Raw genomic sequence first — 19,339 nt, forward strand, 5'->3', positions numbered from 1 at the left:
CAACAAAAGGAATAAAATACCTAGAAATAAACCTACCTAAGGAGACAAAAGACCTGTATGCAGAAAACTATAAGACACTGATGAAAGAAATTAAAGATGATACAAACACATGGAGAGATATACCATGTTCTTGGATTGGAAGAATCAATATTGTGCAAATGACTAAAGTACCCAAAGCAATCTACAGATTCAGTGCAATCCCTATCAAAATACCAATGGCATTCTTCAAAGAAGTAGAACAAAAAATTTCACAATTTGTATGGAAACACAAAAGACCCCGAATAGCCAAAGCAATCTTGAGAAAGAAAAACAGAGCTGGAGGAATCAGGCTCCTGGACTTCAGACTATACTACAAAGCTACAGTAATTAAGACAGTATGGTACTGGCACAAAAACAGAAATATAGATCAATGGAACAGGATAGAAAGCCCAGAGATAAACCCACGCACATATGGTCACCTTATCTTTGATAAAGGAGGCAAGAATATACAATGGAGAAAAGACAGCCTCTTCAATAAGTGGTGCTGGGAAAACTGGACAGTTACCTGTAAAAGAATGAAATTAGAGCACTTCCTAACACCATATACAAAAATAAACTCAAAATGGATTAAAGACCTAAATGTAAGGCGAGACACTATAAAATTCTTAGAGGAAACATAGGCAGAACACTGTATGACATAAATCACAGCAAGATCCTTTTTGACCTACCTCCTAGAGAAATGGAAATAAAAACATAAATAAACAAATGGGACCTAATGAAACTTAAAAGCTTTTGCACAGCAAAGGAGGCCATAAACAAGACAAAAAGACCACCCTCAGAATGGGAGAAAATATTTGCAAAGGAAGAAACTGACAAAGGATTAATCTCCAAAATATACAAGCAGCTCATGCAGCTCAATATCAAAAAAAGCAAACAACCCAATCCAAAAATGGGCAGAAGACCTAAATAGACATTTCTCCAAAGAAGACATACAGATGGCCAAGAAACACATGAAAGAATTCTCAACATCACTAATCATTAGAGAAATGCAAATTAAAACTACAGTGAGGTGTCACCTCACACCAGTCAGAATGGCCATCATCAAAAAATCTACAAACAATAAATGCTGGAGAGGGGGTGGAGAAAAGGGAACCCTCTTGCACTGTTGGTGGGAATGTAAATTGATACAGCCACTATGGAAAACAGTATGGAGGGTCCTTAAAAAACTACAAATAGAACTACCATATGACCTAGCAATCCCACTAGTGGGCTTATACCCTGAGAAAACCATAATTCAAAAAGAGACATTTACCATAATGTTCATTGCAGCACTATTTACAATACCCAGGTCATGGAAGCAACCTAAGTGTCCATCGACAGATGAATGGATAAAGAAGATGTGGCACATATATACAATGGAATATTACTCAGCCATAAAAAAGAAACACAATTGAGTAATTGGTAGTGAGGTGGATGGACCTAGAGTCTGTCATACAGAGTGAAGTAAGTCAGAAAGAGAAAAACAAATACCGTATGCTAACACATATATATGGAATCTAAAAAAGAAAAATGCTTCTGATGAACCTAGGGGCAGGACAGGAATAAAGATGCACATGTAGAGAATGGACTTGAGGACATGGGGAGGGGGAAAGGTAAGCTGGGACAAAGTGAGAGAGTAGCACTGACATGTATACACTACCAAATGTAAAACAGATAGCTAGTGGGAAGCAGCTGCATAGCACAGGGAGATTAGCTCGGTGCTTCGTGACCACCTAGAGGGGTGGGATAGGGAGAGTCGGAGGGAGGTGCAAGAGGGCGGGGATATGGGGATATATGTATACATATAGCTGACTCACTTTGTTATACAGCAGAAACTAACACAACATTGTAAAGCAATTATACTCCAATAAAGATGTTAAAAAATAAGTAAATTAAGTTAAAGACTAGAGAAGCAAGAAACATGGAAAGTAAGCTAGATTATGTATGCTTCTAAGGTGAAACCAATAACCAGGAAAGTCTTAGAAATAGGAAAAAGACAAGAACGTTTTGTTGGCTTTTTATTAAAAAGGGAAATAGCGTTCAGCATAATCTATAAAATAAAAATAATACACAGCCTATCTAAATATTTTAAAGAGTTGTTCTTGTTTTGAATCCAAAAGACATTCATTTATTCTAAGTATCAAGATAATACAAGAAATAAAATTTTGTAACAAAAAAAGTCCTTCCAGTTCTTTTTTTCACATTCCTGACTGTATCTCCTATTTAAAACATTACATTTAGCTAAAGTTCATATTGTCAAACCTTGTGTACTGAAATGCTCCTTATAAATCACCATTTATCCTATTTTTAAAAAATACAAATAAATCCAATGCAACTTCATACCTTACATACATAGTGCCTCTAACATTCACATGCAGGACTCATCTCTCCAGGCAAGATCCTTTTGTGTACTACCCTCTTTTCAACTAGCCCTGAAATAATATCTTCCAGATCTATTTTTCCCTCTCCTTCAGCTTCACTGAGTAGCAGGAAAAATAGAGTAATGATACGGGAGGCTATGGCAAAATTTTCCTTCCGCTTATTGAATCAAGCTTCTTTCAATTAGTTGTTTGTAAAGTTGCTCATTGCTAAACTCTCACATGTTTCTATCACCTAACAATAAGCATGTTGTTTCCCAACTTGGAAAATTAACATGAACATCTACATTGACCTGGCAGTTGTAGATTGCAGTCATTTTACAGGCAGGCAATTTAAGGCCATGCACAGAGCTGCCTTTGCTGTGAGAAAAATGATTTCTTTGAAGTTTATGGTGATGTTGAAGCTGCTTTATACAACCCACTGCTACTGGCTCAGATACATGCAAATAGCAGCAAACATTCTGTGAGGAGTATAGAGGACATGGAAAAGAGGGTTAATCTATTCAGTGAGATAACAGAACTTGACTGTTTCTTCTTCTGTCTTCTAAATTTTAACACATGAGGTCTTAAAATTTTACCTAAAATTCTAGAGGAAAGTAATTCATTTTCAAACCCATGTGTTTTTTTTTTCTTTCTGAATTACTGTGAAAACAAATCAAGTAGCTTCTCTTTGACACTTGTTAATTATACTCTAATAAAATCAACTTGGCAAAAAGTAATATTCCAAGGCAAGTAAGTTTGGTTCTACATAAAACAAACAGGTTAAAAAAAGCAAATAAAAAAAAAAAAGCAAATATACAATAGCCGGGACATGGAAGCAACCTAAGTGTCCATCAACAGATGAATGGATAAAGAAGGTGTGGCACATGGGAGATCAGCTCGGTGCTGTGTGACCACCGAGAGGGGTGGGATAGGGAAAGTGGGAGGGAGACGCAAGAGGGAGGGGATATGGGGATATATGTATATGTATAGCTGATTCACTTTGTTATACAGCAGAAACTAACACAACATTATAAAGCAATCATACCCCAATAAAGATGTTAAAAAAAAAAAAGATGTGGCACATATATACAATGGAATATTACTCAGCCATAAGAAGAAACGAAATTGAGTTGTTTGTAGTGAGGTGGATGGACCTAGAGTCTGTCATACAGAGTGAAGTAAGTCAGAAATAGAAAAACAAATACCGTATGCTAACACATATATATGGAATCTAAAAAAAAAAAAAAAAATGGTTCTGATGAACCTAGGGGCAGGACAGGAATAAAGACGCAGATGTAGAGAAGAGACTTGAGGACACAGGGATGGGGAAGGGTAAGCTGGGACAAAGTGAGAGAGTAGCATTGCTGTATATATACTACCAAATGTAAAATAGATAGCTAGTGGGAAGCAGTTGCATTGCACAGGGAGATCAGCTCGGTGCTTTGTGACCATCTAGAGGGGTGGGATAGGGAGTGTGGGAGGGAGACGCAAGAGGGAGGGGATATGGGGATATATGTATACATATAGCTGATTCACTTTGTTATACAGCAGAAACTAACACAACATTGTAAAGCAATTATACTCCAATAACGATGTTTAAAAAAAAAAGCAAATAATGATTATTTGATAACTCTCCTTCCAAAAAGGTAAAACATTAAGTTTTCTTTTCAGAAGAAGAATGGTAGATTGAAATTGTAATCAACTTATTTCCCAGAAAAATCAAAGACTTATAGTTCAATAAATCACCTATAGCTTAGCTGTTCTAGGAAACCCTCTCCTTTGCAATAAATTTAATTAAGATAATGGAAAGCCATCCAACTCCAGGAACAAGACACAGATAGCCTGTGTCTGACCAGCATGAAAAGGCATAGTTAAAAAGCAAAGTAAATTGAACTGTAACTTTCAAATCTTCAATCACTGAAAGCTAAAAGGTCATTTTTCTTTTTGTGTTCATCCTTCAGAGTACAGATAACTGTCTCTCCTTTAACATTAGAAATTTGGTAGAGTTCAGTAATCTTTGATGCAAGGTGTATCAGGTTCTGATTCCATTCCTTCTGTCATTCTGAAAAGGAGAGGAAAGGTAGATGGCTAGCAGTTGGTCAGTATAGTGATGGAGGCCCCTGAAAATTGGTTCTTCTTTTGTGCGTGCATTTTGAGACTGCAATGTTTGGGGTAGCACATATCACAGATGAAGTTGTCCTTATGAAATGTGAGCTTTTGTACATCTCATTCTCAAATACCAGATTACATTATTGGGGTACAGCTTTTGAAAATGTCTTCTTATGTCAAAGTCCCAGAAAGAGATTAAGTATAGGCTCAGAAACATCCTTATTCAAAATTCACTGTCTCTGTGGAATGATTTCAAACAGCAATAAAATATGCATTATTCCTTAGTGCCTTGATGATTTTTTTTATTGTTTATACAATTTTTCCCAAATTTTTTTTTTTTTACAATACAAACGCTGTTTGCATTTATTTTTTTTTTCACACACACACACTGTATTTTATTTTTACAAGAGATAAATAGACTGACACCAAGCATTGTACATGGATGACCACAACAAAAGCAACAATGATTGCAATTACCAAACATGAAACACACTCATACTATGTCACAATATTGACATTCAGTCCAGTAATACTCCACTGTAACAGCTCCTTTACTTTGCAGTGAAAATTGATTTGTATATTCTTTGCCTCTGAGTCCTTGTGGGATTTTTTTTTTTTAATTCAGACAGAAAGTCACAAAAATTATACTCATCCTCATCAGTTCACTCAGTCCCATGTAATTAATTTTTTTTTCATCTTGATCTTTTGTTAGCACTTTTATGAGTTCATCAGTTTTTCATTAGAGTTCTGAAAATGCTTATTCATTCAGTTCAGCAGTACAGTCAGTTACCAGAAACCTGTACTTGTCAGAGTCTTTTCCATGAATTTCTTGAAGATGAAAGCCTTTTATAGGAACATATTTGCAAAAGCATCAGAGTACACCCAGAACTGTCTGTAAATGACAAAAGACTTAAAAATGACCACAGTTAAAGATTTGATGAAAGTTCATAATAATGCAGTTGACAAGAAAATTAGTTATTTCTGAGATATACATTTTAAAGTAATAACTAGGATTATTACTTATAACATTATACCAGAACATATAAGATTTTTAGAAATTTCATGTAATGTCTGAAACATTTATATTAACATATTCCCATACATATTTCCATACAAATACAAATATAAGATTTTTAGAAATTTCATATAATGTCTGAAACATTTATATTAACATATTTCCATACATATTTCCATACAAATACAAATATAAGATTTTTAGAAATTTCATGTAATGTTTGAAACATTTATATTAACATATTTCCATACAAATAACCCAATGAAAGTTTAGTATTAGTTGTTTTGTTTGTTTGTTTTTTTATACTGCAGGTTCTTATTAGGCATCAATTTTACACACATCAGTGGAAAAAATACAGCCTTGCCCAGTGCCTAATAACTGCCTTGAACACAGTCTGTAGGATATGTCTGATTTCTGGGAAAAGTATTTTAATAATGTTACAAGAAAATCACAGAAGTAGTATTCCACTAAGGGTTTCTGAAAAAATCCACTGGCAGCTCCTTATATGCCTTAATTTCTTTATAAAAGAGCATTCAGGTTTTGTACTACTATACTTTTAAGAGTTAAGAACTCTATGTCAATCTGTTCCATCTATTCATTATTTTAGGTGCCTATCACATGTGTGGCAACCTCTTCCCTAGGAGTGATAAGCTCAGAACAACAGGATTCTGTTACATTATACTGATTTATAATAAATGGAAACTGTTCCATTCCTAACCCATTTTTCACCAATTTAACTGGCAAAATAGTCGCAATTACTTTTCTCTGCAAGCAATATATTATTCAAAAACTTAGTGAATGGTGGGTCGGGAATTATCTTTAAGTGCCTGGCACTAATCCCTTCCCACTTGAAAACATTTAAAAATTCTACATTAATTGCATAATTGGGGATCATAACTAAAACTTCATATGAATCACAGATTATAGAAATGTTAAGCTGGAAAGGTTTTTGGTGATTAATTATAAAAACTAAATTCGTTTCCTGGGATTCTCCTTTAAATTCAAGGGGAAACTTGTTTGAGTGGATGAACTTAGAATAGTCCAGTTCCAGAAACAACCAAAAAATGGCAAACACTACTAAAAAGAGAGAGAATACAGTTTAATCTTTGTCCTGCTTAATCAAAAAGAAAGAGCAGGGCTTCCCTGGTGGTGCAGTGGTTGAGAATCTGCCTGCCAATGCAGGGGACACGGGTTCGAGCCCTGGTCTGGGAAGATCCCACGTGCCGTGGAGCAACTGGGCCCGTGAGCCACAGCTGCTGAGCCTGTGCGTCTGGAGCCTGTGCCCCGCAATGGGAGGGGCCGCAATAGTGAAAGGCCCGCGCACGGCGATGAAGAGTAGCTCCCACACCACGATGAAGAGTGGCCCCCGCTCGCCGCAACTAGAGAAAGCCCTTGCACGAAACGAAGACCCAACACAGCCAATAAATAAATAAATAAATAAAACAAAAAGAAAGAGCAATGAGATATAATGACTTAGTGAAGAGAGAAAGAACAAAAGGACTAGGAAGATTTAGAAAAGTTTCTAAAACAAACCAAAAAAAAAAAAAAGCACAGTATCTCTCCTTCTTTCCATACCCATCTTTATTTAAAATTTAGTATCAAGGTAGTAGAATATGCTAAATGAATAACTAGACATGTATTGTCCAATATGGTCATCTCTAAACACACGTGGCTACTAAGCATCTGAAATGTGGCTAGTCTAATTTGAAGATGTAGTACTAAAAAAATTAAAATCTCTTAATGTTTTTATAATGATTACACTTTGAAATAACTTTTTCATGTTTCATAAAATACATTATTAAAATTAATTTTACCTGTTTCTTTTTACTTTTTAAATGTGGCTACTAGAGATAATTCCCTGGCGGTCCAGTGGTTAGGACTCCGCACTTCCACTGCAGGGAGCACGGGTTTGATACCAGGTTGGAGAACAAGGATCCCACAAGCCGCGCAGCATGGCCAAAAAAATAAAAATAAAAAACATTTAAAAATGTGGCTACTAGAATATTTAAAATTAAGTAGGTGGCCATTATATTTCTTCTGGATAAAGCTAGACAAGACAGTAAGTGCTCTAAAGCCAGGAGAAGAAATCACTATGTATTGAAGAAAACTTTATGAAGATATCAAAACTTAAAAGAAGGAAAGGATACAGGAAAGCTGAGGAAAGTGCTAAAGGAACCATAACATATGAATAGAAATTAACCCTCCTCATGTGATAATAGAAAGTATTTAGGTCAGAAGAAGTCATAGTCTTAAAGACACACATCTACAGAACCAGTAGAAATTAGGCAGACTGCCTTCTACAATAGAACACTGTAAAACGTGAAAGACACAAAAATGAACTTGGTTGATTTTTTCACTGCTCTATTTTCAAATCTCAAAAGAGTGCCAGGCATGTAATAGACACCTAAAATAAATATTTGTTCTATGAATGAATGAGCAATGAACTATTGTAGAATGGGGTGGTGCTTTCCAGTAAACTTTAAGGCAGGGACTCTGGGAGGAAAAGGCAGTAAAAAGGGAGAGAGTGTTAAGGAAAGAGAGAGCATCCATATTAGCACCTGCCAGAGCCTAATTAGGCTTACTTTTTGTATGTTTCAAATAAAGAAGTAAAAAGGTTAAAGCACAAAACCACCTCCTGTCCCAACTCTGCATAATTCTGGATCTACATATTACCTGAGAACTTGAAGTGAAGAAAAAATAATGGGTAAGGATTTATGAAATCCAAGAACATATTCCTTTTATTGATACTTTACCAGTTTTCCTGTGAGAAAATTTGCCTTGAATCATATATGTTAAATGATTGGATGAATGAGAAAGAGAAATAATATCCAGCTGCTTTGAGATTAATTAAAATAAAGACTAAGAGGTTTTAAAGACTTGTAGTGTTTGATAAAATAATTTAAATGTAGGATATGTCTAAATAAATATATGATTTCAGAATAAAATGTAATCATAATTCTCAAAAAAGAAGTTGAGTAATGTGAAATAATCATCTGAAAATAGTAAACTAGCTACGAACCCCAGATTATACACCAACAAAACTAGGAAATAGGAAGAAATGTTTGAAAGAAAGTTACAGTGATTCTTCTCATCTTACAAAGGGAGGAACCAGAAGATTCTATTTATGGTTGATGTAAATTATTAAGAAAATTTTTAACCTGGCTTTTTCTAAGATTACTAGCAAAACACAAAACAATGTATTTTGTTCAAATCACATAAGAAAATGTTAAAGAAAATATATTTAAAGTTAGAAAGAAATCAAAGAAAACAAAGACAGAAAAGATACATAAAGGAAGCATTTTAAAAAGCTTACAGATTACCAATTACATGGAAAATAATTAAATTCACCTATTAGAAGTTCCCTTTGATATGATTTTTTAAGTGTTTGCAAGTGACATATTTAAAATAAACAGATTTAGAAAGCTTAAGAGGGAAAGGTAAAAAGAAAAAGAAAACAGGGGTTACATGGAAGTAGAATCCAAGAAATAAAAACATCACATGAGAAAAGACAATCATTTTTTAAAAATCCACAACTCATACAACTTTATGTACTAAATAACAGTGATTGAGACGTATACATATATGTAAACACTGTTAAACATGCAAAAAGAAATGGATATAAATTCAGAAGTATAGCTGTTTAGGAGACTTCTTCAGACATGCAATTATAGTCAGCAAAATATAAATAAGGTGAAATAAAAGGTCGTTTGATGTCAAATAAAATAAGCCTTACATGTAAGAGTTTGGACTTAAAAGCAAAAGAAAAAGTATACTTTTTTTTTTACTTTATTTAGTTATTTATTCATTTTTTTGGCTGTGTTGGGTCTTCATTGCGGCACGCAGGTTTTCTCTAGTTGCAGTGAGCGGGCGTTACTCTTCGTTGCGGTGCACGGGCTTCTCATTGCGTGGCTTCTCTTGTTGCGGAGCATGGGCTCTAGGGCATGCAGGCTTCAGTAGTTGTGGCGCACGGGCTCAGTAGTTGTGGTTCGCGGGCTCTAGAGCACAGACTCAGTAGTTGTCAAGCACGGGCTTAGTAGCTCCACGATGTGGGGTCTTCCTGCACCAGGGATCGAACTCGTGTTCCCTGAATTGGCAGGCGGATTCTTAACCACTGTGCCACCAGGGAAGTCCAAAAAAGTATAATTTTTTAAAAGAATGTTCTTTTATATAGTTATGTGAAGGATGGAGAGTGAAAGGACTGAATATAGGAAGACAATCTTCCTGAATGGAAGAATGAATGGCAATCAGAATTTCACTGCCCAGGGTAGTCCAATAATTAAATACATTTCTAGGAAATGCTACCTTAAGGCTGGTTCCCATGTGGGTGTACTCTAATCTATATTTATACAGCACTTTACTATCTACAAAGAGCTTTCACATTCGTATTACTTTCAACCCTGTAATAAAAGGAAGGGAGAGTAATATTTAGATGAGAACAAAATAGAAACTATTGGAAGAAAGGAACATGACTCAAGGAGGGAAATTCCTATTGCCGTAAGAGGACTGCTGGTGTATAAAATGCCTTATATATGCCAATTAAGACTTCTCTTCCATGATCAGCATTTTTACTCCCTCCAAGAAGAGTATCAAAGCCAAAGCAGCAGCAACAGACAAACATGAATATGAAGGGCATGGCTACAGTCCTGGCTGTGATATTCTGTGCTACAATTGTTCAAGGTATATGGTACTTTTTACTTCTCAACCTATAAATTTATTTTCTAATGCTTCAAATGTCTTTTCTTCCACTTTTATCCTAAAAGATACAGTAAATTTTTATTTAACCTCACACATTAGAAGTTACTATAGGTTTGGCAGAGAATATTGGAAATGTTTAAAATACTAGAGATGATTACTTAAACTAGAGATGATAAATTTAATAGAATTTCTTATTTGGCTGCAAAATCTGGTAAGAGCCTTTAGCAATAGTTTTAAATGTCTGCTAAGAAGATTTTATATGAGATAATGTTATTAGCTTTCTGGAAAAATTCTTGAGCATAAAAGCAAGAGGCAAATAAGCTTGACCTCCAATAAACGTCTTTCATTCTTCCCCTTATTCTTTAATGGTTTGCTTACAAATTTAAAGAGAAGATCATCAACTTCTTACTTAAGCTCCTTTCCCAGTAACAGCAGTGTTGAGTGCTATTTGACAAATTACTATCTTTAGCCTTAATGAAAACCTGGCCCACATTCTTCAATCAAGATTATACATAAATCATAGCTATATGATTGCAATCAGATGTATTAGTAACTGATGCTATGATCTGTTCTAGGCTTCCCCATGTTCAAAGGGGGACGGTGTCTTTGCACAGGCCCTGGAGTAAAAGCAGTGAAAGTGGCAGATATTGAGAAAGTCTCCATAATTTACCCAAGTAATAACTGTGACAAAACAGAAGTGATGTAAGTAATGGACTCACTGAAGATAACAATGGTGGTGGCTTTTTTGCTTTGTTTTTCTTATGTTTTTCCATCCAAAATTTAAGACTGTTTTGGATCTTCCCTTAACAGTATCACCCTGAAAACACATAGAGGACAAAGATGCCTAAATACCAAGTCAAAGCAAGCAAAAGTTATAATGAAGGTAGGTTACTAGATTACTTCCATTTTATAATCTGTTTTATCCAAGACAAATCTTGTGAAAAAATAAAATTGACAACTGCAGAATTGTTCTGCTATGATCCTGTGTAAATGTTTTGATAAGGGGTCTCTGGTTATAATTAGCTTCCCTTTCCTGCTGTATGTTTTTGTATGTCAACTTCTAAATCACTGGGAAACAAGAACAGCCCAAGTTTGTAAAACTCTCATCTTCTCATTACAGAAAGTTGAAAGAACGAATTTTTTAAAATATCAAAAAGTATGAAGTCCTGGAAAGGAGGATTTGAAAACCTAGAACAGTGTAACTGACTACAGACATGATAAGAATTCTGCAATAGGAAACTGACTTTCTCCTGCCTGTTGTAATGAACATTCATGCACTTCTAGGTTAGGAAACTTACTAGGAGATTTGATGCTTGTAACTATTCTGCTGTGGCTATGAAAACATTTCTGTCTCTAAAAGTTATCTGTCTGTATTTGACCTATATTTTATATTACAATATGTATTATTACTGAAATCAAGACTATGACTCATAAGTCAAAAGCATCCATGAACATTCCCTAAATATTTTTATGCAAATCCACATTCCTTATCCTAAAAATTGGAAAAAGTCCTTAAACACCATCTTGTTTTATAAAAAAGGCTGTAATTCATGAAATGTACTATGAAGACAATTATAAGCTAAGGGTAACTGGTAAGAGTGCAAATATTTCATAACAGAATTAGTAGCTCTGGTCTTGATTTGATTTTTTTTTTTTTTTTTTTTAATTTTTGGCTGCGTTGGGTCTTCATTGCTGCGCACGGGCTCTCTCTAGTTGCGGCGAGCGGGGGCTACTCTTCGTTGCGGTGCGCGGGCTTCTCATTGTGGTGGCTTCTCTTGTTGCAGAGCACGGGCTCTAGGCGCATGGGCTTCAGTAGTTGCGGCACGAGGGCTTCAGTAGTTGTGGCTCGTGGGCTCTAGAGCGCAGGGTCAGTAGTTGTGGCGCACGGGCTTAGTTGCTCCGCGGCATGTGGGATCTTCCCACACCAGGGCTCGAACCCGTGTTCCCTGCATTGGCAGGCGGATCCTTAACCACTGCTCCACCAGGGAAGCCCTTGATTTTTTTTAGCAACTTTTTTTTCATTGAGATATTTTGAAGCAATTAGGATGTATGTGTTTACCGTGAATTTTGGTTTTATCTACTGTTATAAATTATACTAATATTTTGAACACATTTTAAATATGAAATGCTTTTCTCTACCAAATAAAAATGTTGAAATAAGTATATGTGCATATCTGGCAATCACCTTTACTTTCTGTGATTCTTTTTCTTAGAAAAATACATATCTAATCTATTTTAGTCATGCCTGTACTATAAAATTTAGAGATATCTATGATAGTTTCACTTTGAAAAGAAAATAATTTTTCTCTAATAAACCACCACAACCCTTCTTAAAACAGAAACAATTATATGTTTTCAAGAAATGTGAGATGGCTTGAACAATTTTACCTTGTATTTCAAGAGGCATACAGCTACCTGTCATCACACAGAATTGTTTTGAAATATATTTTAATGAGTAGTTGTGAAGGACAGCTATCCCTTTTTTTAAAGGGTCTTCCTAGGCTCAAACTCCCTTCTTACTCAGGGCAAATTTCTTATTATGTGAGCTTTGGTGGGAAGCCAAAAGGCAGAAGCCAAAGGAAGAAGTTCCTAGACTTTGAACTCCAGCTAGCACCACAAAGATGCTATCACTAAGAAATATTTAAAGTAGCAGTAGTAACAGTGTAAGTCTGATAGTACAGGCTTCCTAACACGTTCCTGTAGCATGACTTTGGCTATAGTCCTTCCTGCCACCTAGCACCCTTAGGTTTTGTATATTTTCCAAGTTTGATTCTTCAGTCTTCCTGTGGCTTCTTCAACTACCAGTTAAATTCCTTTCCTGCTGAAGCTAGCCAGAATTGGTTTCTCTGCGTGTATCCAAAAACCTTAGCTGTTACATCATTGTTTATATAGACAACTATACATCTGAAAAATGAAAATATTTATAGAATTACCAAAAATCAGGTATTTCTGTTTATTTGAAAACAAAAGAACAATTTAAATGCATCTTTGGTGTACCCTTCTCATCGATATCAAAGAGCCAACCATAAAGCAGATCAGAGAATGGACAGAAAAGTAAATAGCAGAGTAGGCTGCCTGGAACCTAACAGGCCCTCCTACTGACTAACTTTTTGACTGGTGCCTACAAGCAATAATGAGAAACCAAAATGTTATCTAGGGGATTTGTATATAAATAAATAAATATCTCAATCATATGTTTATTCTATGATATATAATATAGATATGTAGTATAAATATTATATATGTATATACCACAAATCTATATAAATTTCTACATAGAAATGGGACTTCTAGATGAATTCCCTGGATAGTTTTAAAACCTGGATCTATTATTTGACTATTTACAGTATTTTTTTTAAGAGTCTCTATAAAAATAAAAAAATTCACTGAGTAAGAACTACATGATAAATTTGGTATTTTTTAAACTATATATCTATATTATATATCATAGAATAAACATATGATTGAGATATTTATATTTTTAAAGTAAAGTAGCATAGACCAGTACATTATTATTGAGAAACAACATAAAACTTAAATTTCTTCACAGTAAAATAAACATGAATATGAATATATGAAATATGAATGAATTAACATACTTGAGCCAAGATCCTTCCCACCTCAGTACCTTTGCACAGACTATTCCCTTAGTCCATTCCTTCATTAAGCTAATGCCTATTCATCAATAAGATCTCAGCTTAAGTGACATTTTCTCCAAGCGGTCATCTTTGAAACAACCCCTTCAATCTCAACTAGATTAGGTGTCCTATTTGTTTTCAGAACACTCTACTTTTTCATGACACTATTTGTTGCAAGTAAAGAAGTATTCCTGTACTTAATATCTCCTCTCCCACAAGTGTAAGCTCAATAAGAAAGCTACTGTAGTCCTAGCCCACAGTACAGTGCCTAGCAGATATGAGACCCCTTGACAAATATTTAAGAATACAATGACTGAATGGCAACAGAAACTAAGGGGAAAGGAACTTACAGCAGAGGAATGTCATGAAGGAATGCACAATGGTAGGAAAGTATAAGGTGAGCTTTGAAAATAATAATTAAATTAGTTTGGTTGAAGTGAGTATGAAGGACATCAAACGTCTAGCTAAACAACCTTGAATTTTACTTTCTATAAAATGGGGATTCATTAAATGTTCACGAATAAGAGAATGACCTTATCCAAGTTATTCCAAGTTATTCTAAATTATTCTGGGAATGGTATAGAAGGTTGACTGGAACTAGAAAAGCTTGGGAAAGGGAATATGTTGAAAGGGAATAGCTCAGGTCTGTATTTACCAAAATTCAAGTCATTCTCATACCATCATCACAATTTTTTTTTACCACATTTCTGATCAATTTTCATTATCCTTAGCAACTTCTGTGTACCACCTTTATTTTGCTTACATTTGCATAAAAAGCAAACTTTCACTACTGTACATGTGAAATCAGCATCACTTGCTATAGAAATAAAATGTAACAATAAAAGGAAATAAGACAAATTCTCAGAAAGGTACAATCTCCCAAAACTGAACCAGGAAGAAATAGAAAATATGAACAGGCCAATCAAAAGTACTAAAGTTGAAACTGTGATTTTAAAAACTCCCAACAAACAAAAGTCCAGGACAGATGGCTTCACAGGCGAATTTTATGAAACATTTAGAGAAGAGTTAACACCTATCCATCTGAAACTATTCCAAAAACTTGCAAAGGAACACTCCCAGACTCATTCTATGAGGCCACTATCACCCTGATACCAAAACCAGACAAAGATACCACAAGAAAAAGAAAATTACAGGCCAGTATCACTGATGAACATAGATGCAAAAATCCTCAACAACATACTAGCAAACTGAATCCAACAATACAGTAAAAGGATCATACACCACAATCAAGTGGAATTTATCCCAGGGATGCAAGGATTTTTCAATATCTACAAATCAGTGTGATACACCACATTAACAAACTGAAGAATAAAAACCATATGATCATCTCAATAGATGCAGAAAAAGCTTTTGACAAAATTCAACACCCATTTATGATAAAAACTCTCCAGAAAGTGGGGGCATAGGGAACGTACCTCAACATAATAGAGGCCATATATGACAAATCCACAGGTAACATCACACTCAACAGTGAAAAGCTGAAATAATTTCCTCTAAGATCAGGAACAAGACAAGGTTGTCCACTCTCACCACTATTATTCAACATAGTTTTGGAAGTCCTAGCCATGGCAATCAGAGAAGAAAAAGAAATAAAAGGAATACAAATTGGAAAAGAAGAAATAAAACTGTCACTGTTTGTAGATGACATGATACTATACATAAAAAAGTCCTAAAGATGCTACCAGAAAACTACTAGAGCTCATCAATGAATTCAGTAAAGTGGCAGGATACAAAATTAATACACAGAAATCTGTTGCATTTCTATACACTAACAACAAAAAAATCACAAAGAGAAATTAAAGAAATAGTCTCATTTACCATCACATCAAAAAGAATAAAATAGCTAGGAATAAACCTACCAAAGGAGGCAAAAGACCTGTATGCAGAAAACTATAAGATACTGATGAAAGAAATCGAAGATGACACAAACAGATGGTAAGATATACCATGTTTCTGGACTGTAAGAATCAACATTATCAAAACAACTATACTACCCAAGGTAATCTACAGACTCAATGCAATCCCTATCAAAATACCAATGGCATTTTTCACAGAAATGGAACAAAAAAATTTTTAATTTGTATGGAAACACAAAAGACCCCGAATAGCCAAAGCAATCTTGAGAAAGAAAAATGGAGCTGGAGGAATCAGGCTCCCTGCCTACAGACTATACTACAGAGCTACAGCAATCAAGATAGTATGGTACTGGCACTAAAACAGAAATATAAATCAATGGTACAGGGTAGAAAGCCTAGAGATAAACCCATGCACATATGGTCAATTAATCTATGACAAAGGAGGCAAGAGTATACAATGGAGAAAGGACAGTCTCTTCAGTAAGTGGTGCTGGGAAAACTGGACAGCTACATGTAAAAGAATGAAATTAGAACACTCTGTAACACCATACACAAAAATAAACTCAAAATGGATTAAAGACCTAAGTGTAAGGGCAGACACTATCAAACTCTTAGAGGAAAACATAGGCAGAACACTCTATGACATACATCACAGCAAGATTCTTTTTGACCCAGCTCCCAGAGAAATGGAAATAAGAACACAAATAAACAAATGGGACCTAATGAAACTTAAAAGCTTTTGCACAGCAAAGGAAACCATAAACAAGACCAAAAGACAACTATCAGAATGGGAGAAAATATTTGCAAATGAAGCAACTGACAAAGGATTAATCTCCAAGATTTACAAGCAGCTCATGCAGCTCAATAACAAAAAAACGAACAACCCAATCCAAAAATGGGCAGAAGACCTAAATAGACATTTCTCCAAAGAAGATATACAGATGGCCTACAGACACATGAAAGAATGCTCAACATCATTAATCATTAGAGAAATGCAAATCAAAACTACAATGAGATACCATCTCACACCGGTCAGAATGGCCATCATCAAAAAATCTAGAAACAATAAATGCTGGAGAGGGTGTGGAGGAAAGGGAACACTCTTGCACTGTTGGTGGGAATGTAAATTGATACAGCCACTATGGAGAACAGTATGGAGGTTCCTTAAAAAACTACAAATAGAACTACCATACGACCCAGCAATCCCACTACTGGGCATATACCCTGAGAAAACCATAGGTCAAAAAGAGTCATGTACCACAATGTTCATTGCAGCTCTATTTACAATAGCCAGGACATGGAAGCAACCTAAATGTCCATCGACAGATGAATGGATAAAGAAGATGTGGCACATATATACAATGGAATATTACTCAGCCATAAAAAGAAATGAAATGGAGGTATTTGTAATGAGGTGGATGGAGTTAGAGTCTGTCATACAGAGTGAAGTAAGTCAGAAAGAGAAAAACAAATACAGTATGCTAACACATATATACGGAATCTAAGGGAAAAAAAAAAAAAAAGGCCATGAAGAACCTAGTGGCAAGACGGGAATAAAGACACAGACCTACTAGAGAATGGACTTGAGGATGTGGGGAGGGGGTGGGGTGAGATGTGACAGGGTAAGAGAGTGTCATGGACATATATACACTACCAAATGTAAAATAGATAACTAGTGGGAAGCAGCCGCACAGCACAGGGAGATCAGCTCGGTGCTTTGTGGCCACCTAGAGGGGTGGGATGGGGAGGGTGGGAGGGAGGGAGATGCAAGAGGGAAGAGAAATGGGAACATATTGTATATGTATAACTGATTCACTTTGTTATAAAGCAGAAGCTAACACACCATTGTAAGGCAATTATACTTCAATAAAGATGTTTAAAAAAAAAAAAGGATTAAAGACCTGAATGTAAATCCAGACACTATAAAACTCTTAGAGGAAAACATAGGAAAAACACTCTTTGACATAAATCGCAGCAAGATCTTTTTTGACCCACCTCCTAGAGTAATGAAGATAAAAACAAAAATAAACAAATGGGACCAATTAAACTTAAAAGCTTTTGCACAGCAAAGGAAACCATAAACAAGACGAAAAGAGAACCCTCAGAATGGGAGAAAATATTTGCAAACAAAGCAACTGACAAGGGATTAATCTCCAAAACATACAAACAGCTCATGTGGCTCAATATCAAAAAAACCAAACAACCCAATCAAAAAAATGGGCAGAAGACTTCACAAACATTTCTTGAAAGAAGACATACAGATGGCCAACAAACACATGAAAAGATGCTCAACATCACTAATTATTAGAGAAATGCAGATCAAAACTATAATGAGGTATCACCTCACACCAGTCAGAATGGCCATCATCAAAAAAATCTACAAAAAATAAATGCTGGAGAGGCTGGGGAGAAAAAGGAACACTCTTGCACTGTTGGTGGGAATGTAAATTGATACAGCCACTATGGAGAACAGTATGGAGGTTCCTTAAAAAACTAAAAACAGAACTACCATGTGATCCAGCAATCCCATTCCTGGGCACATACCCTGAGAAAACCATAATTCAAAAAGATACATGCACCCCAGTGTTCACTGCAGCACTATTTACAATAGCCAGGACATGGAAGCAACCTAAATGCCCATCAACAGAGGAATGGATAAAGAAGATGTAGTACATATATACAATGGAATATTACTCAGCCATAAAAAGGAATGAAATTGTGCCATTTGCAGAGATGTGGATGGACCTAGAGACTGCCATACAGAGTGAAGTAAGTCAGAAAGAGAAAAACAAATATTGCATATTAATGCATATATGTGGAATCTGGAAAAATAGTATAGATGAACTTATTTGCAAAGCAGAAATAGAGACAAAAACATGGAGAACAAATGTATGGATAACGGGGAGGGAGGGGGAGGTGGGATGGATTGGGAGACTGGGATTGACATAGATACACTACCATGTGTAAAACTGATAGCTAGTGGGAACCTGTTGTATAGCACAGGGAGCTCAGCTCCATGCTCTGTGATGAACTAGATGGGTGGGATGGTGGGGGGGTGGTGGGAGGGAGGTCCAAGAGGGAGGAGATATGGGGATATATGTATACATATGGCTGATTCACTTCGTTGTACAGCAGAAACTGACACAACATTGTAGAGCAACTATACTCCAATAAAATATAAATAAATAAATACTCTGTAATAACCTATACGGGAAAAGAATCTGGAAAAGAATAGATATATGTATAACTGAATCACTTTGCTGTACACCTGAAACTAACTCAACATTTTAAATCAACTATACTCCAATATAAAATTTTAAAAAATTTTAAATGAATGAAATACTGATACACGCTACAACATGGATGAACCCTGAAAACATACTCAGTAAAAAAAAAAAAAAAAAAAGCCCGATGCAAAAGGCAACATATTGTATGACTGCATTTATATGAAATACTCTGAATAGGCAAATCCATAGAAACAGAACGCAGATTAATAGTTGTCAGGGCCTACGGGGAGGAGGTAATGAGGAGAGACTGCTTAATGGATCCAGAGTTTCTGCTTGGGTTGGTGATAAAAGTTCTGGAACTAGATTCTAATGATGATCATACAACACTGTGAATGTTCAA

General features: G+C 35.5%; 1 protein-coding gene across 1 annotated transcript; it reads left to right on the forward strand.

The window, feature by feature from the left end:
• The first annotated feature begins 7,884 nt into the window (after positions 1-7,884).
• On the forward strand, positions 7,885-13,763 carry CXCL11 (C-X-C motif chemokine ligand 11). The gene is made up of 4 exons (XM_082389461.1): positions 7,885-10,179; positions 10,773-10,899; positions 11,008-11,080; positions 11,318-13,763. The coding sequence occupies exons 1-4, from the start codon at positions 10,119-10,121 to the stop codon at positions 11,357-11,359; spliced, it is 303 nt and encodes a 100-aa protein (XP_082245587.1). The 5' UTR covers positions 7,885-10,118; the 3' UTR covers positions 11,360-13,763.
• The last annotated feature ends 5,576 nt before the right edge of the window (positions 13,764-19,339 follow it).

Source organism: Balaenoptera borealis (genome assembly GCF_965194805.1).
Source record: "Balaenoptera borealis genome assembly, chromosome: 4".
In the NCBI taxonomy this organism is placed as follows: Eukaryota; Metazoa; Chordata; class Mammalia; order Artiodactyla; family Balaenopteridae; genus Balaenoptera; species Balaenoptera borealis.

Coding starts and splice junctions, on each gene's coding strand:
- CXCL11 (XM_082389461.1), top strand. CDS start 10,119: ATGAATATGAAGGGCATGGCTACAGTCCTGGCTGTGATATTCTGTGCT. Junction 10,180..10,772: donor CTGTGCTACAATTGTTCAAG/GTATATGGTACT, acceptor GATCTGTTCTAG/GCTTCCCCATGTTCAAAGGG. Junction 11,081..11,317: donor AAGCAAAAGTTATAATGAAG/GTAGGTTACTAG, acceptor TTCTCATTACAG/AAAGTTGAAAGAACGAATTT.